Genomic DNA, 25,175 nt, shown 5'->3' with positions numbered 1-25,175 from the left:
AGTATAATCTGTCTGCCAATGTATGAGGTGGTTTTTGATACATAATTTAATATATAAGTTTTGGATGGTTCATTCTCTAAAAGTTTGCAGACTCCTCTGTTTTTTTATTATAGAATACGAACACTGCCGTCAATTTTTTTCACAGAATATATCAATATGACGAATTCATAGAGAGGGACTTTAACGACGTGTAACGACACCCCTATACTTAAGGGGCGGTCGGAGGTGTTAGTTTCGGGGGCGCTGCAGTCAGGTGAAGAATTCATGGTTAATTTCATTATTACAAAAAATGTTTGGACTTTTTGGCTAAAAACGCTCTTTACCGCTCTAGCTATGACTATATAAGCTAGTGGGCGAGCACGGTCAGGTCAGAGATTAGAGGAGAGATTGCCGATGAGCATGGGCGAAAGCGTGCCGTGCGATATGCAGTCGTAAGCTAGCGCCGCCCTGCGGTTTTCGCTCCGAACTATACGCATCTAGAAGCAGCGGAGGAGAAGTAGGGGCGGCCGTACGCAACTAGCTTCCCCACCAGCAGCAGCGGCGAAGAGGGAAGTAGAGAGTACACAATCACATCGCGGCGCGGCAGAGCATAGAGGAGATATAACATAAGCGGCGGTAACTGTCAAGGATTCGAGCTTACGCGGTGAATATGATTCATAAACAATGATATATTTATAAACAATCACCGATAAACTCTATTACAGACTAAACTCTAAGCCCTTAATGTCAGTAGCCATGATCGTCTTTATGAAATCAACCCTCATAATTAAAAACTTTAATTTTTCAGACGGATTATGGTTAAACCGACACAAACACGTTAAGCTTAAGCTTAAACAAAGCTAAATTAAACTAACAAGCCACCCCAGCCTCCCGATAAACATATGCTACTTTCAGTTTTTCTCCATCAACGATGATTGTGGCGGCGCGGTCTATGTTGTTGCTTGGTATTCTTATGCACTCGGGTTCGAGTCCAAGTCTCAGCAAATTTTTTGTTCTACTTGCTGATAAAATATATAGTATACAATAATAACGCAATATGCAAGTCTACTTCAGCAATTATATTTCAATTTAGGTATGTATACGGCACAGAGGGGACCTGCAATGTATAACTACCATTATTTATAGTTTTTTATGTAAAGAAAAAATACAATTTTAAATAAATTTAAATTATCTTATTAGTACGATAACGTTTTATTAATTACAATAAGGGCTATTTTTTTGGTAACTGTTTGTAATTGTGGCTTATTATATTTGTTATAATATTATTTATAGGTTTATCAGTGATATATGTATATTATGTATACGCGCGAATTAAAAGTCGGTCGCACATTCAAATCCTACGAACCATAAAAAAAACAATAAAGCAAGGTTATGTTATGTAGCCGCAACCCATTAACTCTTGCAGACGACTTCTAGCAGATCTAGCTAGAAATATTCCAGAAGTCATATCATTTTAGATGGGATTTCTACCGATATGTTGAGACTGGAATCTACCCAGTTCATACAAATCTTGCCTATTTCTGGAAATATTATCGTCAACATCTCTACCAGGAAAAATTTTCGAAATTTTCAAAATGTTCAATATACTATTGTTTTACTTTGAAAAGTCCTCAAATTTCCCATTCCTTTCATATTCATGATAAGTGACCTATTCGTGCACTTATCATAAAAAGTAAGGTGTGCAACAAGGAGGGAATGGCTTTTTCAGACTCGCTAGAAAAAGTCAATTTTCCCCCCTAGTTGCACAATATACTATTCCTTGATAAACGTACGAATGTCCGGCTTATCTACAACTTATCCAAATAATAAAACGTTTTAATTAGTATATTACGATACACGTGTGACCTAAGTAGCCGATTATTGCACGGCGTGTATTAGCGCCCGAGCGCAGCGAGTACCGTTCACAAGTATCGTATAGTATAGCATATATATCGTACATTATAGCACTGCGTGACCTAATTCCGCGTTTAAGTCACGCCTATATCCGTGATCTAAACAGTCCTTTATTGCACCGTGCTTTATTTATTGCTAATCGCACGGTGCAGTACAGGACTGTTTATGTCACGGATAGTTGTGACATAGCGGACTTAGGGCAGGCACATGCTATAAAATAGTATACGATACTTGTGACTCAAATCGACCCATTATTACACGACGTGTAACTCGCCCTCGATACGCTCGGGCGCTATCTACACGCCGTGTAATATGTGTAATAATGGGCCGTTTAAGTCACATGTATCGTAATATACTAATACGATACTCGTGAACTAAACAGCCCATTAGTGCACGGCGTTTTATCACCCTCGCTGCGCTCGGGCGCTAATACCCTAACAGCACAAAAATATTTTTAAAATATTTTACATCACAAATGAAATGTTTCTGCAATCATTTTAAGCATATTTCTAAAATATTGTTACAATCTTATTTGTCCTAGGGTAAAAATATTTCTAAAAAATATTGCCAAAAATATTTTAATATCGTATTAAAACATTTTCAAAACATTTTAAACATATTCGAAAATATTTTTTAATATTTTTAGAAGATTACAAAAATATTTCATCGATAAATTGCTGCCAAGCCCCAAAGAAACATTTGGAAATATTTACAAAATCTATTAAAATATTTTGAAATATTTATCAAATATCGTATAATTATTTTTAGTTCCTTAAGTAACGAAGAAATATTTATAATTTATTCTAAAAATATTAATATACAATATGTGTTAATTTTTTTGCGAATTAATTGCGCCTTTTTAGCGTGATCCTTTGTTATTTTAAATTAAATGCATTATATACTTTTTAAAAGAGTCAATGTATTTCAGAAGAAAATTTAAATTATCGGTTTAAGATTTTAAGGAATATTTTAAAAAAGTTGCAATATGCGAGGCTAAGTAATTAACATTTTTATCAACTTAAAACGATTATAAAATATTTCCTAATATTTGATCGATATATTTAATTCTAACTTAATCAAAATGTATATCTATAAAATATTTCTAATATATTTTAAGATTAATTAAGTAAATGTATTGAAAACCTTGTGATATTATTATATTTGTACGGAACATTGTGGAATATAATGAGAAAATGCAATTTTTGTACTATAAAGTTGTATAGTATATTTCGAAGCAATTACGCAGAGTAGGCGATTCCCGAACGCTTCGCTTGGGTGCCTAACACCCGTGCGAGGATCGCTTACTCCGTGCACATGTATCATACTGTATTTTTTGTCAAGTAGTGCGCTAAAAGCGTGGTTTTCGTGGGACTCGTTTTTTGTGTAGCATATGCGAAACAACACTTTTTTATATATATATATATATATATATATATATATATATATATATATATATATATATATATATATATATATATATATCTTCCTATATTATATAGATGCATGTGTAAATTTATGTCAATAACCCCTCCGCGCCCCTTCGCGCCCCACGGCCCCCTCCGCACCGCCTCCGCAGCCCCTCCGTAGCCCCTCCGCATTTTCACGTGAAATCGTTTCAAAATTTACGTTATTTTTGGAGCTCTTTGCCCCTCCGCCCCCCTCCGCACCCCCTCCGCTGGCCGCTCCACACCCCCTCCGCAAGCCCCTCCGCATCCCCTCCGATGGCCCCTCTTAAATCAATTTTATTAATATTAAAATGATTATTATAAAACTTAGTCAAAAAGATTTCAAAAGTTCCATTTTTTTAATAATGGTATAATGATGTGTTATAATATAATCAAATTAAGAAGATCGACAAAATTTCCTTTATTGGAAAAATGGTATAACGATGGGTTAAAGTTTAAATTGAGAAGATAATAACGACAGATTTCCATACCACCCAAGAGGTACTGTCAGAAGCACGTTATAATATGGATATACAATGTGTTTCAGGCGCGTTGATTTTTTTTTTGTTTTTCTTAAATTATTATTTAAAAAATTCGCCAATTATTTTACGTAATTATATGACATGATATAATTATATAAAATAAAGGCTACTATGAACAATAGTTTCATTTAGTAAATAAAATTATACTATTGATTTGGATATATATCAAGTTAGAAATTATCTATTGTTAACAGTTTGAATTTGTATATAATAATTTAATAAAAAACCGTGGAATCATCGCCTAGAGCCATATAACTACGGGAGTCTTAGATACCAGTCCTCCTCCCCTAAGACTCCACCTAATACCATCCTCCATCCTGCAGAAACATATTTACTTAAAAAAAGTTTACAATCTTTATAATCATTTTAATATTTATAATTTATGCATTTAATCTAAATAATATCTTGTTAAAAATAATGGATATTAATCAATTTGTTATCAAATCAGTTTTGTATTTAAATTAAATTTTTCGCCTTTGAATTACGTAAAATATGATATAATGCAGAAAAATTAACTTTTATTAATTTTTATCAGGTAATTAATTTTACGAAAAAAGAAATTTAAATACGTAGTTAATTTGATAATAAATCTTGATTTTTTTCTATATTTTTTAACAGGACGAAATCTCAATGGAAACTTTTTTTAAGTAAATATGTTAAATAATCATTTAATATTTATAAATTAATTAGACATTATTATATCATGTCCTATAATAATATGAAATTAATTCATTATTGTTATTAAACGATCATTTATGTTTCTGTTTTGTTCTGCATTGTGTATATTGATGATTCTTGTAAAATAATTTTAAAAAGAATTATGTATGCATACTAATTTGAATGTCTACAAAATGATTTTAAAATTCGAAATTGAAAAGCGCAAGAAGTTAATATAAATACATGTCTTTTATTTGAAAAAAATCTAAAAAAAAATTGAATAATAATTTATTCTATGATCGAAAACCCTAAAAATTGACTAAACAGTTTTGAATCAAATATTTAAAATTTCATTCTAAACAATATTTTGTATTGATTCACCTGACCCATTCTGAATACGTATATTATCAGGATTTCGACATCGAGATAATGCAACATATAATTGACCATGCGAAAACAATGGTCGTTTCAAAAAATTTCTATTGAATCAAAACTTTGGCCTTGTGATTTATTTATCGTTATGGCAAACGCTAATATGATTGGGAATTATTTTCTAAAAAGAGTAAATGGAAACGAAGATGAATTTTCGGTGTTCAGTGTTATTTTCGGTATAAAAACTTTCTGTCCAATGTTTTCGCCTGTAATTATTTCTGCTTCAATGTTATACTCATATAATTTGGTAATCTTTAAACGAGTGCCATTACATAAACGACCATTTGTAATACTTAAATTTCTAATTAACATCACTATTGCATTTACTTTCAAATTAAGTTTATGTGGTGGAAGACCTTCTCTGATATTATTCAACATTTCAACTGGATAATTTAAATGAATATTTTCCTCTGTTTGATCTACTCCTTTATGTGTTGCATAATCTACACTATAATATGTCTTTGATTCGCCATGTAATAATTTTAGAACTTTGTTATTTAAAATTTTGATGTCTTCATTATGAGGAGCTAAGATCACGCTACTAACGGAAGCACCTAAATTAATATTTTTATAAATTTCATTGCAAACATCGATAGTTTTCCATTTTTGAGGAATTTCAAATGTATCGATTTTACCTTCTCCTATTTCTAACAAAAAAGAGGAAAATTCTACATTATTCGAACGTATATTTTTATTGAGCTTCAAGATTTTAAAAAGAGGCTACAAAGTTGAATATTTAATTGTTTCTTCTATGATAGAGTTTCGGTATCCATGTTTAATTACTGGAAGAATTTGTCTGAAATCTCCTCCTAATACTATTAATTTTCCCGCAAAAGGAATATCGTTACGACATATATCTTGTAAAGTACGATTAATAATTTCTAAAGCTTTTTTAGGTATCATTGAAGCTTCATCCCAAATTATTAAATCTGCTTCTCTGAATCTTTTTTTGTCAGACTCTAATTTCAAAAAAGCACTTTCAATATTATGTAAATCTAAAGGCAATCTGAAGGTTCGATGACTTGTCAATCCCCTAGGTAACAAAATAGACGCGATACCAGTCCATGCCATTGATAAAACTTTTTTGTTTAATGACATATAATAATAAATTAATGTTTTATATAAAAACGTTTTTCCCGAACCTCCAGGTCCATAAATGAAATAAATTTTGTGTTCATTGTCAACTAACTCTTCAAAAATTGCCTTTTGATCATCGGTCGAGATATCGGCACTTTGTAAGACATTATCTATAGATGTTGCATCATCATTAATAATACTATTTGGTTCTGGTAAACTGAAATCTTTGCAAGATTTTTCTTCATTCTCTAATATAATTTGAATATGAGATAGAGCATTATTCTCTTTATTTATCTTAAAATCTTCGGTGAAATAATTTTTAAATTTGTTCCAAATTATATTACCCTGTATGTTTTCTGCTAAAATAAACCATGCAAAAAATTTACGTAATTAAAATGGTAATATGATGTGACAAGCTTCTTCAAAAATAATAAAAATATGTGAATCATCTTCTATTAAGCCCATTGCAAGTGCTGCGTCTTTATATGTTTGATACTCTATATCTTTATGATTTTTCAAATGAAGTTGGACCTCTTGCTCGATTTAGTATTAATTTAAAAAAAAAATCTCTCAATATCTTTTGGTGATACGATATTAAGTCGAGCAATAGTATTGTATTGAGAAGAACGTGAACGTTTTATCCAAGATTTTGATTTTTTATTAAATCTATAATATTCAGGCAGTTCAACATATTTAAGTGTTTTTGCAAAATCATCAATTTTATTTAATTGAAACCATGCTGTTAAAGTAGTTTCTTTATTGTTTAAGGCTTGCAATTCTTTATTTTCTTCGTAAACTATATGTTGTTGATCTTTTGTATGGATTCCTAAACGTTCTACAGCGGATATTTTACCACAAAGAGGATATCCTTGTAGACGCCAAGCAGCTTCCATTGGGCTTAAATATCTACCATCTACATAATGAATGAGTTCATCATGTACTATGGGAGTTTCTTCACTAGAATTATTTGGATTTTCAATTTTTTTCATTTTACATAATGCTCTATCTCCACCTTTGTGAATATAATCGAATATGTATTTAATACTTTGAATTGATGCACAATATTCGACATTAATATGACACTTATACTTTTTCAATAAAAAGTTATTATAAGGAACAACCATTGTGTTGTCAACTGGAATAATTTTTCTAAATTTTTTAATTCGATAAGTATAGTTTTGTGAAATGTTATTTCTTCTTCGATATTCAGGATAACCATTTTCTTTAAAAATGGTGATATCGCGGAATGGTTTTGGAAATTTTATTTTACAAATAGTCTTATTTTTTATGATGCAAGGAGATTTATCTGTATGTGGTCCATGTAACATATGTTTAATTACTAATTTTTGTAAACCTTTATCTGAATTATCAGGAATTTCAGCAGAAATGTATTTGTCAATAGATTGAGGTGTCATGAGCTTGTTTTTTGGATGTAGCGTAACTAAAATATGAGCGTGTGGTAATCCTCTCTTTTGAAATTCTATTGTAAAGACATAAGCTATTACTTTTTATCATAAAGGTAACATTTTTAAATCATCTATTATAAAATATTTTGGTTATTAAGTAAAAAAATGAATTTTTATTTGAATACCAAATTGATTTAATTACATTAATTTCAGAATATATCAGACAATAAAAACGAGAGTTAAAATATGATTTCAAGATTGAATTCCAAAAAAAACTATCTAAATTGACTATCTACAGATGAACTGTCCTTTTTTAGTTATTTACAAATTTACAATACTTTTATATAAATAAATATTTACATTTTTTATACTCAATTTATTATTTATCAATACAATAAGTAGATAAACAAAGATGATACTGCGGCAGGATGATACTGCGGCAGGATGATACTGGAGCAGGATGATACTGCGGCAGGTTGATTCTGCAGCACCGTGACGCGCATGCGTTATAATTTACATGCGTTGTAATTCACTTGCGTTAAAATTCTTTTCCTTCCTAATTCACGGTGAAGTAGGAAGAAAAAAAATTTCGGGTGTGCGGAGATTCGAACCGGGAACCCTTCGGTCGCCAGCCGAGCATCTTGCCGACTTACCCATCGGGAATTGTTAGGTGATTATCATCTCTATAAGCTTATCTACTACATGTGAATTTCAAATAGGTTTTTAATGACTCTAAGTATAAACAAAAAATAAATTTTTTTAAGATTATTTTGCGTGAGTGAAAAAAAAAATTGAAGTCAGCGGGATTTGAACTCGAGATTTTTCTATCTCGAGGCTGTCACCTAAGCGACTTACCCATTCTGACCTTCTGTTGGAAGTGCGCTACTTAAATCTTTTGTAGCCATCTTTTTCAGGTACAGAGTTTGTATTCGTAGAATACTTTTGCACATACTCTTTCCATTTAGAGGAGGAGGAGGATGACGAGGAATCTTTTTTCGTTTTATCCTCGTCTTTTGGGAGCCTCGTGTAGCCGGAGCTGCTTCGGTTTGAACTCATCTTGATCAAATGACTCGAATGAGCGATTACGCGAGTATTTATGTGTCGGACGAGATGTCAGCCCACTCCATTAACACATGATCCAAGTAATGCTCCCTCATAAGTTTGACGTTCTGTTGTGCACAGGTGGCTTTGTGCGCTCCATTATGATTCGTGCATATGGTGACTAATTTTGGATGATCAATGGATGGATAGCCGAAATCAGTGATATCGGTAACTTTAAAGTTGAAACGTTCGAGCCACTTCTTATTTAAATCACCAATGACGAAAATGTTGATAGCGTCCTTGAATGCGTCTCGAAGAATATTTCCTATTTCAGTATACTCGTGATCACCGGAGTCCCAGCTCAATCCATGATGATAAAGTTCGAGCCATAAATTCTCACGCTTATACTTCTGAGTTAATTTGCACCAAGGAAATGGTTCCTTGAACAAGAGCACAATAGGCTCAGCGCTTTCCTCGAGAGGTAGTATAGCCAGCTCCTTCAAGACGAAGTCTTTTCCTGGTTTCTTAAAGCCCTGCATGTCCACTGCGTACTCCATCTTATATGAGTATCTTGATGTCACCGCTGACAGGGTTATACTGAACTATGCGATCGTGTAAGATCAAGCAATAAGCTGAGGTTCCAGCTGGGAAGTTGTCTCGAGATTCGAATTCAAGACGAACGTCAACTGGAGCATTTTTCAATGACTCGTTCTGCTTCGAACAGTCGATTACTATGAGTGGTAAGCGTGAAATAAAATCGTTCTTATTTACGACAGGCTCTGAAACTTTGTCGTAGTAGAGGCTCTGGAAATTCGCAAACATATCGTACAATACGGCATATTGATAACGGTTGATGTCCAAATTTAAGTTGCCGTATGGATAGTACTGCGAGTTAAGGAAAAGCTTGACGTTGCTTATATCGCAATGGTCGAATTGACTGGCATTCTGAGCTTGCTGATTCTTACGATTAGTTTGGAATCCTAAAATCACGAAGCGTGGTTTTTCCAACTGATTGGAAGTCTTGACAGTCCACACGTTTTTAGTCGAGGTTGGAAGAATCGGGTACTCGTATAGCTCCCAACTGCGGAAACTCATACTAATCGGACGGTTCTTTTCTATGTAATTTAGAAGTCGAATTTTATTAGTGTTGGATGCTACGACGTATGGCATGAGCCATTCAATTTTTGTCAATTCTAATTTATATTCCTCGAAGGTAGCGACACCATCCGCAAGGGTTGCTGTCTGAATAATTGCATTCAAATCGTTTCGAGACCTCGTTAGTACGAGCTCGTGTTTCACGTTGACTACGATCTTTCTGTAATCTTCGGCAAACCCGAATATCATACTCAGCGGTATGTTGACGTCGAAGTAGCCGGAGGCATTGGTCAGTGATTTAGTCTCTGCAATGTCTAACCAACCTGCGTTTTCCATTATTAAACTTTGACTGGGATTGTGTGAAATCCAGCCTTTCATGACTGTGGTCAAACCGACGTTTTTACACCTGTCGATTTCTACAGCATTCATTTCATATCTGATCTCTTCGAACATGTGGCAGATAGCATTGTTTACAAGCTTAGTACGTGCTAGAGCAGTACCATTTGGTTTCGTTAATTTACCGCAAATGTGCAGCGAACTACGAGACGGTAAAAGGCTCAAATCTTGATGTTGAATGGCGATGCGAATCTCGTCGCTGTTGTTGTACGATGAAACCGTGTAGGGTTGATGAGCGTGCAGCTCATAGTGTGCCAATGACTCATCAAAGCTTACTGGTGACTGTATGCTTAGAATCTCGTCCATTTTTCGTCAAGCAGCAGAATAGTATACAATTTATTTTCTACCAGGAGCGATGACTCGCAAATTTAGGCTTTTTAGGAACTGTATGTTTTGCCGTGTTAGTGCTTTGGCGTTTCGCCGACGACTGATAACTGTGCGACATGTCGGTTTGCTTATATAGCCTCTACCGACTTTGCTGTTATAAACTATTCCCATTATGTTGGTTTTAAATGCAATCGAATCGTAATAGTTTCGTTTTGAAAATTTACAAGATGTCCGTCTTGATCGACTATGCGAATTTGTAAGTGATCTATGCTCTTGACGGTGATCGGAAGGTAAATGACTTGCGACGGACTTCGATGATCTTATATCCTGGCGCACTGCGGGAAAAATCTGAAAGTATCGTACTTCTTATGCACGCCAGGTGGCACGTCGAGATTAATTAATGCCTGGATCAGAGATCTATACTTAAACCTCGATAAAAAAAAATCCTCGGTCTAAACTTTCGTGCATAAATCGGCTATTGTTAGTAGCTAAGATCCTGACCGCAGGTACTTGATATCCTGGCAAGTGAAGTTTCCACCCGGAAGCCTTTGGTTGATAAAGAATTAATTTTGTTTTGATTAAAACCCACGACCAAGTCGGTCTGTTCTCTGTGTAAGAATCATTCCCCTTTGGAAGGGTTTATGATTAACAGGATGGCCACAGTAATAAATAGCGCTTCTTTATATGCTAAGCGCTAGTCTGTAAAAAAAAAAAAAAAATAGATCTATACAGCTAGAAGCAATGAACTGATGTCGGACGAAGCACTAAAAGCGTCTATTTTTTTTTTTTTTTTTTTTTTTTTTTTTTTTTTTTTTTTTTTTTTTTTTTTTTTTTTTTTTTTTTTTTTTTTTTTTTTTTTTTTTTTTTTTTTTACTATCGGATACAGTTCTGACAGCAAGCATGGAATTTTAAGGAACAGCCTACCAAGCCTCCCGGTCCCACCGGTTGAGGCCGAGAAAAAAGGCTAACCTTTTGGCATGGTTTTTTTTTTTTTTTTTTTTTTTTTTTTTTTTTTTTTTTTTTTTTTTTTTTTTTTTTTTTTTTAACTTTTGATTCCGTCTGTTTGAGCGAGATAAAAAAAGTTTAAACGGCATGGTGATCTCACCGATACTAGCGTCTTTCGAAGAAGAAGCTATTTTCGTAGCTTTGTCAGCTAAAATTTTATCAGCAATGGTTCTTGCCTCGTCGTTATCGCGATTCTGTGAATATGCGATATCGTGCTCTTTGCAGGCTACGTCGAGTTGATTAATTCCTGGATCTCCTCGTGCTAAACGTTTCGCTAGCTTAGTACCTGGACCGCAGTACTGATATCCTGGCAAGTGAAGTTCCACCGGAAGCTTGTTGATAATTTTGTTTACAAACCCACGACCACGTCGTTGTCGTCTGTGTACGATCATTCCCTTTGAAGGTTTATGATTAACTGATGGCGAGAGTATATAAAAGCGCTCTATTTTAGCTAAGCGACTAGTCGATGTCAAGCATCTGAACAGTTCGAAGCATGAATTTTAAGGAACAGCCTACCAAGCTCCCGGTACCGAACTTTGATTCCGTCGTTGAGCGAGATAAAAAAGTTAAACGGCATGGTGATCTATTGCCTGATAGCATAAGGGCAGTTTTTTGCGGGCCGTCAAATTGCGGCAAGACTAACAGCTTGCTTGCGCTTATAACTAATCCTAACGGTGTTAGATTTGAAAATCTATACGTATACTCCAAGTCGCTTAACCAACCAAAGTATAAATTTTTAAAACAATTGTTGGAGCCTCTCAAGGGTATAAAGTATTTTCCTTTCAGTGAACACGAAGAAGTTATAGCACCAGATAGCGCACTTCCTAATTCAATAATGATATTCGACGATATCGCTTGTGAAAAGCAGAATAACGTCAGAGCATTCTTTTGTATGGGTAGGCATAAAAAGGTCGACTGCTTCTATCTTTGCCAGTCATACGCGCAAGTCCCTAAACATCTTGTGAGAGATAACGTCAATTTGTTGGTGGTATTTCGACAAGACGATGTAAATTTGAAGCACTTGTACGACGATCACGTAAATTCCGACATGACGTTCGCTCGCTTCAAGGATTTATGCGCGCAATGTTGGTCAGACGTAAATCATGGATTTCTCATGATTGACAAAGATAGTCCAATCAACGCTGGACGATATCGAAAGGGATTCGATAAGTTTGCTATAAATATAGCTCGTGCTTAGTATCACATACTTAGTTTGACATTGAATGCGAAAGTGCTAACATGTCTGATTTTCATCAAGAAAAAAACGTACTTCATCAGTTGGTCAAAGCACGAAACGCTGTCAAGCGTAAATACAACTTACTGAAATTTGGAAAAGAAAATTTTGAAAAAACTGTTGAAGAAACTTTTAGACCAATCGTCGATCCACTTAAAAAGCTAGTAGAATCGAAAAGTAAGAAATCGGTCACTGTTGTAACACCAGAGGACAACTCACATAAAAATTTTCACAAACGAAAAGTAAAAAAAATTAAACCTGAGAAACGCAGTGATGACGATGATGAGACTTACAAATTTGACGAGGATAATGAATCTGATTTCGCGAATTCTACTATGCAAGATGACGGAGCTGAGACAGCTTATGATACAGCTGATAGTGAGAATGAAACATCGATTAGTAAACCCAGTTTACCTTTACTTAATCAGACGAATTTGGACAAAATATATGGATTACGCAAGGAGAATGAAAACTACATGCTCGGAAACTCAATAGTGAAGTTTGAAAATAAGAAGATAGTAGTCGACAATGTCGAGTATCCGAAAACTGCTGGGTTGATGGATTTGATCGCTTACAGAAATCCTGACAAAAAAATTGTCAGTTCTGATGATATCAAAAATTATCGCAGCATTTTAGAAGCAACGAGTGTTCATAAGAAGAAGCTAGACCCTAGAGCAGATATTCGATCGTCAAATAGCAAAAAATATACGGACTTCATCGCCCCTCTTTTCTTCGGAAAGAGAGAAAAGGAAGGTGGAGCACTGCCTCGATATAAAATTGCTAGAATGAACACGCGTATGGATTACGTAATCCCAGTCACGTAAACGAGATTCACTCGATCATAGAAGAGCTCCGCGAAGGTGGTTATATACGCTGAGCATTATCCGTAAACGGCATTATCAAAATGAGCGTCGACGTGTTCGGACGTAATTTGAAAAAGAAAGAAGGGGGTCGTGGCCCTCCTGGTTTAGGTTTTAAAATTACAAAAGATGGACAGTATGACTTGGATAACAAGAGACTATGCAATGTAGCAGCGCCACATAATCTCAATGAAGCTGTCGACTTGGGTACACTCCATACTGTACACCAAATGGAACATAAAAAGGTGCGAGACGCCATGGATAAATTGAGAGAGGAATTGACGGATTTGGATTCTCTAATTGAAGCACACAGAGATGAAATGGATCGGCAAGTTTTAGAACTACAAGCAGATGTAAAAGCTATAAAAGACGCTCTCAAAGAGATAGCCGAAGCTAATGCTATATCTGCCTTCAAAGCGACAACATTAGAAAAAACTGCTAATAATGGAGCATGAAAAACTTGTAGAAGAACTTCACAAGCCTGCTCGACGTAACTATCCTCGTCGCAAGTTTGTCATACGAGGATTGGATGAAACTTGGCAGGCCGATTTGGTAGAAATGCTACCTTATTCCAAGGAGAACAAAGGCTGCAATTACTTGCTCACTGTAATAGATATATTTTCAAAGTATGCTTGGACAATCCCCGTGAAGAAAAAAACTGGAAAAGAAGTTGCTGCTGCGATGAAGTCAGTGCTGAGTCAAGGTCGAGTACCGAAAAACTTACACACAGACAGAGGCAAAGAATTTTACAATTCTGATTTTAAAAATCTCATGCAAAAATATAAGATCAACTTGTACTCGACGTATAGCAAAATGAAAGCTTCCATTTGCGAACGATTCAACCGCACTCTGAAATCCGCAATGTGGAAAAAATTCAGCTTACGGGGCAACTACAAATGGTTGGACATTTTACCTGGATTATTAGCAACTTATAATGGAAGCAAACATCGAACTATTGGTATGAAGCCTAAAGATGTATCGCGTACTAACGAAGCCGATGTATTGAAACGTTTCACTGACAAAGTTAAACCTGCGAAGAAGTCAAAGTTCAAAGTCGGTGACAAAGTAAGAGTAAGCAACGCGAAACAAGTATTCGAAAAAGGATATACTCCAAACTGGTCAACTGAAATTTTCACGATCACCAAAGTAGCTGCCACTAAACCAACGACGTATCATCTAAAGGACTATCAAAATCAGCCAATCTCTGGATGCTTCTACGAGCAAGAAATGTTGAAAGCTAAATATCCGGATGTATATCTAGTGGAAAAAGTCTTGAAAAGAAAAGGAAATAAAATATTTGTAAAATGGCTCGGTTTTGACAGCACTCACAATAGCTGGATCAATAAAACCGATAACGTATAATTATATATGTATTAATGAGGATTTTTTAAATAAAAAAGAATGAATTTTAATTGAACGAAAAAGTAATTATTTATTCAAATTTACACCTGCCGTGCGCTTAAATACATACTTATTATTAACTTATTATATACAAGTGCCAACATACATACACACGTACACACGCACACGCACACGCACGCACACACACGCGCACACTTTGTTTTACAGATTGTCATTCTTAAAACTAACTCGCAGCTAACGACAAAGTCTTATATACTAACTTATAACTACTTGAAATGCGCACACACTTAGCACTATGACTGTAGATATCAGTTCATAATAGTTTAAACTAGTTTAAGCTAGTTTAAGCAAGCTCAAACTAGCTCATGCGAGCTCAAGACTAGTTCGAACACTTTTTTTTTTTAACAACGAACACAAGCTAAAACTAGTTCAATCACTATTGGCCAACGAACTCAACGACGAATCCTCCACGGTAGATCATGAAGAGTTCCAGCTTGTTGGCCGTATTCTGCATGCTTTCGTAGAAGGTTTCGTTGGCTAGGAAGGTGTCGGACACCTTCTTCGGGAGGAAGACGTCGAACTCTCTGTCCAACTCTGCGACGATCTTGGACCCGTACTTCGTCTTGACCTCCTTCAAGACCGTTACCATGTACGATTGATCCTTCTCCAGCTCGGTCAGCTTCTTTGTAGGGAGAAATCCTCCTTTAGCGATACGGTTCAGATTTTCCATATCCATCTGTAACAAGCAAAAGTTAACAATTTTATTAATAATTATTCTAGAATTTACAAGTATACATGGTTTATATGCTACTTACGTTGACTAAGCTGTTTCCTTCTTCAATTTAGCTGGAGATCAACGTGGCACTTTCTCTTCTTCGTCGGCGGAGATTGGTCAGCAGAGGTAGATCTTCCTTGTGGCTCGTCAGCAGACTGTATGAGCTCCTGGCTCCAGGGATCCCACTCATATAGCCCTGCCGCGAGCAGATCTTGTTCCCCCTCTTCGATTATGGGAAGCGGTTCGTCTACGATTGGCTCTCTAGCCACCTCGACTGCAGGCTCTTCCCCTTCTCTTTCCAACCTGGCAACGGGGATTGGTTCTCCCCCTTCTCTTTCCAATCTGGCGACGAGGATTGGTACGAAGTACGGGTCCAAGATCGTCGCAGAGTTGGACAGAGAGTTCGACGTCTTCCTCCCGAAGAAGGTGTCCGACACCTTCCTAGCCAACGAAACCTTCTACGAAAGCATGCAGAATACGGCCAACAAGCTGGAACTCTTCATGATCTACCGTGGAGGATTCGTCGTTGAGTTCGTTGGCCAATAGTGATTGAACTAGTTTTAGCTTGTGTTCGTTGTTAAAAAAAAAAAAGTGTTCGAACTAGTCTTGAGCTCGCATGAGCTAGTTTGAGCTTGCTTAAACTAGCTTAAACTAGTTTAAACTATTATGAACTGATATCTACAGTCATAGTGCTAAGTGTGTGCGCATTTCAAGTAGTTATAAGTTAGTATATAAGACTTTGTCGTTAGCTGCGAGTTAGTTTTAAGAATGACAATCTGTAAAACAAAGTGTGCGCGTGTGTGTGCGTGCGTGTGCGTGTGCGTGTGTACGTGTGTATGTATGTTGGCACTTGTATATAATAAGTTAATAATAAGTATGTATTTAAGCGCACGGCAGGTGTAAATTTGAATAAATAATTACTTTTTCGTTCAATTAAAATTCATTCTTTTTTATTTAAAAAATCCTCATTAATACATATATAATTATACGTTATCGGTTTTATTGATCCAGCTATTGTGAGTGCTGTCAAAACCGAGCCATTTTACAAATATTTTATTTCCTTTTCTTTTCAAGACTTTTTCCACTAGATATACATCCGGATATTTAGCTTTCAACATTTCTTGCTCGTAGAAGCATCCAGAGATTGGCTGATTTTGATAGTCCTTTAGATGATACGTCGTTGGTTTAGTGGCAGCTACTTTGGTGATCGTGAAAATTTCAGTTGACCAGTTTGGAGTATATCCTTTTTCGAATACTTGTTTCGCGTTGCTTACTCTTACTTTGTCACCAACTTTGAACTTTGACTTCTTCGCAGGTTTAACTTTGTCAGTGAAACGTTTCAATACATCGGCTTCGTTAGTACGCGATACATCTTTAGGCTTCATACCAATAGTTCGATGTTTGCTTCCATTATAAGTTGCTAATAATCCAGGTAAAATGTCCAACCATTTGTAGTTGCCCCGTAAGCTGAATTTTTTCCACATTGCGGATTTCAGAGTGCGGTTGAATCGTTCGCAAATGGAAGCTTTCATTTTGCTATACGTCGAGTACAAGTTGATCTTATATTTTTGCATGAGATTTTTAAAATCAGAATTGTAAAATTCTTTGCCTCTGTCTGTGTGTAAGTTTTTCGGTACTCGACCTTGACTCAGCACTGACTTCATCGCAGCAGCAACTTCTTTTCCAGTTTTTTTCTTCACGGGGATTGTCCAAGCATACTTTGAAAATATATCTATTACAGTGAGCAAGTAATTGCAGCCTTTGTTCTCCTTGGAATAAGGTAGCATTTCTACCAAATCGGCCTGCCAAGTTTCATCCAATCCTCGTATGACAAACTTGCGACGAGGATAGTTACGTCGAGCAGGCTTGTGAAGTTCTTCTACAAGTTTTTCATGCTCCATTATTAGCAGTTTTTTCTAATGTTGTCGCTTTGAAGGCAGATATAGCATTAGCTTCGGCTATCTCTTTGAGAGCGTCTTTTATAGCTTTTACATCTGCTTGTAGTTCTAAAACTTGCCGATCCATTTCATCTCTGTGTGCTTCAATTAGAGAATCCAAATCCGTCAATTCCTCTCTCAATTTATCCATGGCGTCTCGCACCTTTTTATGTTCCATTTGGTGTACAGTATGGAGTGTACCCAAGTCGACAGCTTCATTGAGATTATGTGGCGCTGCTACATTGCATAGTCTCTTGTTATCCAAGTCATACTGTCCATCTTTTGTAATTTTAAAACCTAAACCAGGAGGGCCACGACCCCCTTCTTTCTTTTTCAAATTACGTCCGAACACGTCGACGCTCATTTTGATAATGCCGTTTACGGATAATGCTCAGCGTATATAACCACCTTCGCGGAGCTCTTCTATGATCGAGTGAATCTCGTTTACGTGACTGGGATTACCAGCCGATTGTTCAGCAATAAGCAAACGTAGACGGTCAACCAGTTCATTCGGATCGTCCCAATATACGTAATCCATACGCGTGTTCATTCTAGCAATTTTATATCGAGGCAGTGCTCCACCTTCCTTTTCTCTCTTTCCGAAGAAAAGAGGGGCGATGAAGTCCGTATATTTTTTGCTATTTGACGATCGAATATCTGCTCTAGGGTCTAGCTTCTTCTTATGAACACTCGTTGCTTCTAAAATGCTGCGATAATTTTTGATATCATCAGAACTGACAATTTTTTTGTCAGGATTTCTGTAAGCGATCAAATCCATCAACCCAGCAGTTTTCGGATACTCGACATTGTCGACTACTATCTTCTTATTTTCAAACTTCACTATTGAGTTTCCGAGCATGTAGTTTTCATTCTCCTTGCGTAATCCATATATTTTGTCCAAATTCGTCTGATTAAGTAAAGGTAAACTGGGTTTACTAATCGATGTTTCATTCTCACTATCAGCTGTATCATAAGCTGTCTCAGCTCCGTCATCTTGCATAGTAGAATTCGCGAAATCAGATTCATTATCCTCGTCAAATTTGTAAGTCTCATCATCGTCATCACTGCGTTTCTCAGGTTTAATTTTTTTTACTTTTCGTTTGTGAAAATTTTTATGTGAGTTGTCCTCTGGTGTTACAACAGTGACCGATTTCTTACTTTTCGATTCTACTAGCTTTTTAAGTGGATCGACGATTGGTCTAAAAGTTTCTTCAACAGTTTTTTCAAAATTTTCTTTTCCAAATTTCAGTAAGTTGTATTTACGCTTGACAGCGTTTCGTGCTTTGACCAACTGATGAAGTACGTTTTTTTCTTGATGAAAATCAGACATGTTAGCACTTTCGCATTCAATGTCAAACTAAGTATGTGATACTAAGCACGAGCTATATTTATAGCAAACTTATCGAATCCCTTTCGATATCGTCCAGCGTTGATTGGACTATCTTTGTCAATCATGAGAAATCCATGATTTACGTCTGACCAACATTGCGCGCATAAATCCTTGAAGCGAGCGAACGTCATGTCGGAATTTACGTGATCGTCGTACAAGTGCTTCAAATTTACATCGTCTTGTCGAAATACCACCAACAAATTGACGTTATCTCTCACAAGATGTTTAGGGACTTGCGCGTATGACTGGCAAAGATAGAAGCAGTCGACCTTTTTATGCCTACCCATACAAAAGAATGCTCTGACGTTATTCTGCTTTTCACAAGCGATATCGTCGAATATCATTATTGAATTAGGAAGTGCGCTATCTGGTGCTATAACTTCTTCGTGTTCACTGAAAGGAAAATACTTTATACCCTTGAGAGGCTCCAACAATTGTTTTAAAAATTTATACTTTGGTTGGTTAAGCGACTTGGAGTATACGTATAGATTTTCAAATCTAACACCGTTAGGATTAGTTATAAGCGCAAGCAAGCTGTTAGTCTTGCCGCAATTTGACGGCCCGCAAAAAACTGCCCTTATGCTATCAGGCAATAGATCACCATGCCGTTTAACTTTTTTATCTCGCTCAACGACGGAATCAAAGTTCGGTACCGGGAGCTTGGTAGGCTGTTCCTTAAAATTCATGCTTCGAACTGTTCAGATGCTTGACATCGACTAGTCGCTTAGCTATAAATAGAGCGCTTTTATACTCTCGCCATCAGTTAATCATAAACCTTCAAAGGGGAATGATCGTACACAGACGACAACGACGTGGTCGTGGGTTTGTAAACAAAATTATCAACAAGCTTCCGGTGGAACTTCACTTGCCAGGATATCAGTACTGCGGTCCAGGTACTAAGCTAGCGAAACGTTTAGCACGAGGAGATCCAGGAATTAATCAACTCGACGTAGCCTGCAAAGAGCACGATATCGCATATTCACAGAATCGCGATAACGACGAGGCAAGAACCATTGCTGATAAAATTTTAGCTGACAAAGCTACGAAAATAGCTTCTTCTTCGAAAGACGCTAGTATCGGTGAGAAAATAGCTGCTTTTGCTGTTTCAAAAACCATGAAGTTAAAGACAAAACTCGGAATGGGTGCGAAGAAAAGAAGAACTAAGAAAAGCTTACGATTGAATAATATCGTAAAAGCTGCTGCCAAGTCTATGATTCCAACCAATAACGGTCGCAAAGCCATTCTTTCTGCATTGAAAGGAGCTCGCGATGCGGTTAAGAAAGCCGGCGGTAAGCATAAGGTACTGGTTCCACGCGTTTTACCCGTACCGTCCAAGGTTGGTGGATTTTTGCCATTCCTTGTACCTATTTTCGCTGGGTTGAGCGCTGCTGGCGCATTGGCAGGAGGAGCTGCAGGTATCGCGAAAGCGGTCAACGACTCCAAAGCAGCTAAGTTACAGTTGGAAGAAACTGCGAGACATAATAGAAAAATGGAGGAATTGAGTATCGGCCAAGGACTTTATCTGAAACCTCACAAAACGGGAATGGGTCTTCGCATAGCACATGGCAAGACATTAATTAAAAAAAAAAAAAAACGTCACTGAAACTAAGATTACCATGGAGACCGCTTACTGACTCCGACCTCGTAAAGTATGCCAAAATTTTAAAAATACCGCATTTTCGCGGCGTGTTCATGAGAAACGATTTGCCTGTTGACGGTCCTCGTTACAACGAATCAGCTGTTGTAAACTTGGATGATGCCAGTGGTCCTGGAACGCATTGGGTGGCATACCGTAAACGAGGAAAATCGGTAGTTTATTTTGATAGTTTTGGCAATCTTCAGCCTCCTACAGACTTGATGCTGTACTTGAACGTTAACGGAGTCAAGTACAACCCAGAAAGATATCAAGACTATAATTCATTTAACTGTGGCCATCTCTGTCTCAAATTTTGAGCAACAAGCTTCATACTCCTCTTCGAACTATATAAATATGCGAAAAGTCCGAGTTGACTCATTTCCAATTTAACGATCATGGAGAATTCATGTACTCTGACTCTTTCCGGTACTTCATCGGTACTCGAAGCTCAGTATTTTCCACCCATCGAATTATCACCGCATAAGCAATACGTTCTTGGATTGGTTGAACTCTTAACTTTTAATTCGATACCCAATATCGATAAAGGGAATAATAAATTTTACGTTGGTAAGGAGGAAATTGTCTTACCTACTGGTAGTTACGAGATTCAAGATATCAATAGTTATCTTCATGAAACTTTGAGTAAAAAAGGGATTTCGATTAGCATACAACCTAACAACAATACGCTCCGGAGTATTATAAAGTGCGATCGTAAGATTGATTTTAGACCGCAAGACTCGATTGGTGCTTTATTCGGCTTCACTCGACGCGTTCTGCAAGAAAATATGAAGCATTCTTCTGACTCGCCAGTTGCTATTCTCAAAGTTAATGCTCTGCGAATCGAATGCAACATCACTGGCGGTGCCTATATAAATGGACAGTTAGCGCATACTATTCACGAATTTTTCCCCGCAGTGCCGCCAGGATATAAGATCATCGAAGTCCCGTCGCAAGTCATTTACCTTCCGATCACCGTCAAGAGCATAGATCACTTACAAATTCGCATAGTCGATCAAGACGGACATCTTGTAAATTTTCAAAACGAAACTATTACGATTCGATTGCATTTAAAACCAACATAATGGGAATAGTTTATAACAGCAAAGTCGGTAGAGGCTATATAAGCAAACCGACATGTCGCACAGTTATCAGTCGTCGGCGAAACGCCAAAGCACTAACACGGCAAAACATACAGTTCCTAAAAAGCCTAAATTTGCGAGTCATCGCTCCTGGTGGAAAATAAATTGTATACTATTCTGCTGCTTGACGAAAAATGGACGAGATTCTAAGCATACAGTCACCAGTAAGCTTTGATGAGTCATTGGTACACTATGAGCTGCACGCTCATCAACCCTACACGGTTTCATCGTACAACAACAGCGACGAGATTCGCATCGCCATTCAACATCAAGATTTGAGCCTTTTACCGTCTCGTAGTTCGCTACACATTTGCGGTAAATTAACGAAACCAAATGGTACTGCTCTAGCACGTACTAAGCTTGTAAACAATGCTATCTGCCACATGTTCGAAGAGATCAGATATGAAATGAATGCTGTAGAAATCAACAGGTGTAAAAACGTCGGTTTGACCACAGTCATGAAAGGCTGGATTTCACACAATCCCAGTCAAAGTTTAATAATGGAAAACGCAGGTTGGTTAGACATTGCAGAGACTAAATCACTGACCAATGCCTCCGGCTACTTCGACGTCAACATACCGCTGAGTATGATATTCGGGTTTGCCGAAGATTACAGAAAGATCGTAGTCAACGTGAAACACGAGCTCGTACTAACGAGGTCTCGAAACGATTTGAATGCAATTATTCAGACAGCAACCCTTGCGGATGGTGTCGCTACCTTCGAGGAATATAAATTAGAATTGACAAAAATTGAATGGCTCATGCCATACGTCGTAGCATCCAACACTAATAAAATTCGACTTCTAAATTACATAGAAAAGAACCGTCCGATTAGTATGAGTTTCCGCAGTTGGGAGCTATACGAGTACCCGATTCTTCCAACCTCGACTAAAAACGTGTGGACTGTCAAGACTTCCAATCAGTTGGAAAAACCACGCTTCGTGATTTTAGGATTCCAAACTAATCGTAAGAATCAGCAAGCTCAGAATGCCAGTCAATTCGACCATTGCGATATAAGCAACGTCAAGCTTTTCCTTAACTCGCAGTACTATCCATACGGCAACTTAAATTTGGACATCAACCGTTATCAATATGCCGTATTGTACGATATGTTTGCGAATTTCCAGAGCCTCTACTACGACAAAGTTTCAGAGCCTGTCGTAAATAAGAACGATTTTATTTCACGCTTACCACTCATAGTAATCGACTGTTCGAAGCAGAACGAGTCATTGAAAAATGCTCCAGTTGACGTTCGTCTTGAATTCGAATCTCGAGACAACTTCCCAGCTGGAACCTCAGCTTATTGCTTGATCTTACACGATCGCATAGTTCAGTATAACCCTGTCAGCGGTGACATCAAGATACTCATATAAGATGGAGTACGCAGTGGACATGCAGGGCTTTAAGAAACCAGGAAAAGACTTCGTCTTGAAGGAGCTGGCTATACTACCTCTCGAGGAAAGCGCTGAGCCTATTGTGCTCTTGTTCAAGGAACCATTTCCTTGGTGCAAATTAACTCAGAAGTATAAGCGTGAGAATTTATGGCTCGAACTTTATCATCATGGATTGAGCTGGGACTCCGGTGATCACGAGTATACTGAAATAGGAAATATTCTTCGAGACGCATTCAAGGACGCTATCAACATTTTCGTCATTGGTGATTTAAATAAGAAGTGGCTCGAACGTTTCAACTTTAAAGTTACCGATATCACTGATTTCGGCTATACATCCATTGATCATCCAAAATTAGTCACCATATGCACGAATCATAATGGAGCGCACAAAGCCACCTGTGCACAACAGAACGTCAAACTTATGAGGGAGCATTACTTGGATCATGTGTTAATGGAGTGGGCTGACATCTCGTCCGACACATAAATACTCGCGTAATCGCTCATTCGAGTCATTTGATCAAGATGAGTTCAAACCGAAGCAGCTCCGGCTACACGAGGCTCCCAAAAGACGAGGATAAAACGAAAAAAGATTCCTCGTCATCCTCCTCCTCCTCTAAATGGAAAGAGTATGTGCAAAAGTATTCTACGAATACAAACTCTGTACCTGAAAAAGATGGCTACAAAAGATTTAAGTAGCGCACTTCCAACAGAAGGTCAGAATGGGTAAGTCGCTTAGGTGACAGCCTTGAGATAGAAAAATCTCGAGTTCAAATCCCGCTGACTTCAATTTTTTTTTTCACTCACGCAAAATAATCTTAAAAAAATTTATTTTTTGTTTATACTTAGAGTCATTAAAAACCTATTTGAAATTCACATGTAGTAGATAAGCTTATAGAGATGATAATCACCTAACAATTCCCGATGGGTAAGTCGGCAAGATGCTCGGCTGGCGACCGAAGGGTTCCCGGTTCGTATCTCCGCACACCCGAAATTTTTTTTCTTCCTACTTCACCGTGAATTAGGAAGGAAAAGAATTTTAACGCAAGTGAATTACAACGCATGTAAATTATAACGCATGCGCGTCACGGTGCTGCAGAATCAACCTGCCGCAGTATCATCCTGCTCCAGTATCATCCTGCCGCAGTATCATCCTGCCGCAGTATCATCTTTGTTTATCTACTACAATATAATAAAAACCAAAATTTGTGGGTTGGCGAGCGGAGCGAGCACGGGGGTACTCCCGTAGTATATATATATATATATATATATATATATAACAAATAATATGGCACGAGACATCCCGTTGATATACACACACACACACACATATATATATATATATATATATATATATATATATATATATATATATATATAGCAATGGGATGTCTCGTGCCATATTATTTGTTTCGCGCACTAGTTAAAAAATCTTGTGCTGCCCATAGAATACGAGCCCGAAAAACCGCGTTTCGCGCAAGGAGTGTTGAAAAAAGACATGCATTATCCGAATGTAGTCTCTTATTTATCTCGACTTAAATAAAAAAAAATTATTCATTAAATGTTTATAAAATATTTTGAAATATTTCTAAGGAAATGTATTATAATGTTGTAATTTTACATTTCTAAAAATTGTTTTATGAATATTGTAAAATAATGCTGAGTAATATGACTTGAAAAAATTATAAAAATCTATCAAAATATTTTATAAATATATGTTGCCTCTACCAAATAAAAAAAGTATCTGCGTAATATTTATAAAATATTTTCAAATCTTGAAAATAAAATGTATCTTAATCTCGTAATTTAATATTTATTCAAAATATTTTACTAGCCTTTCAAAATATGTCTAAAAATCATAATTTTAAAATGTTTTTAACATTTTTTATAATATTTTATTCCTATATTTTTTCTGAATCAAATTAAAATGCTTCTTATAAATATTTATAAAATATTTTAAAATATTTTAAGATACATTTTATAACGATACATGTACATATTTAAATAAAATATGAATGCAACATTATAAAATCTTTGAAAGAAAATCTTGTAGTTTATTTAAAATATTTTACTAACCTTTTGAAATATTTTTAAAAAACATTATTTTAAAATGTTTTCAACATTTTTATAATATT

At 36.4% G+C, this 25,175-nt stretch overlaps 2 protein-coding genes across 2 annotated transcripts; one reads left to right on the top strand and one right to left on the bottom strand.

Moving 5' to 3' along the window:
- Window positions 1-9,051: 9,051 nt before the first annotated feature.
- On the bottom strand, window positions 9,052-10,290 carry LOC116416084. The gene has a single exon (XM_031922576.1). The coding sequence runs from the start codon at window positions 10,288-10,290 to the stop codon at window positions 9,052-9,054; it is 1,239 nt and encodes a 412-aa protein (XP_031778436.1).
- An 11,493-nt stretch (window positions 10,291-21,783) lies between these two features.
- Window positions 21,784-23,022, top strand: LOC116416083. Its single transcript, XM_031922573.1, has one exon. The coding sequence runs from the start codon at window positions 21,784-21,786 to the stop codon at window positions 23,020-23,022; it is 1,239 nt and encodes a 412-aa protein (XP_031778433.1).
- Window positions 23,023-25,175: the final 2,153 nt, after the last annotated feature.

This window comes from Nasonia vitripennis, chromosome 2 (assembly GCF_009193385.2).
Source record: "Nasonia vitripennis strain AsymCx chromosome 2, Nvit_psr_1.1, whole genome shotgun sequence".
NCBI lineage: Eukaryota > Metazoa > Arthropoda > Insecta > Hymenoptera > Pteromalidae > Nasonia > Nasonia vitripennis.
This window is presented reverse-complemented; position numbering and strand designations above follow the sequence as displayed.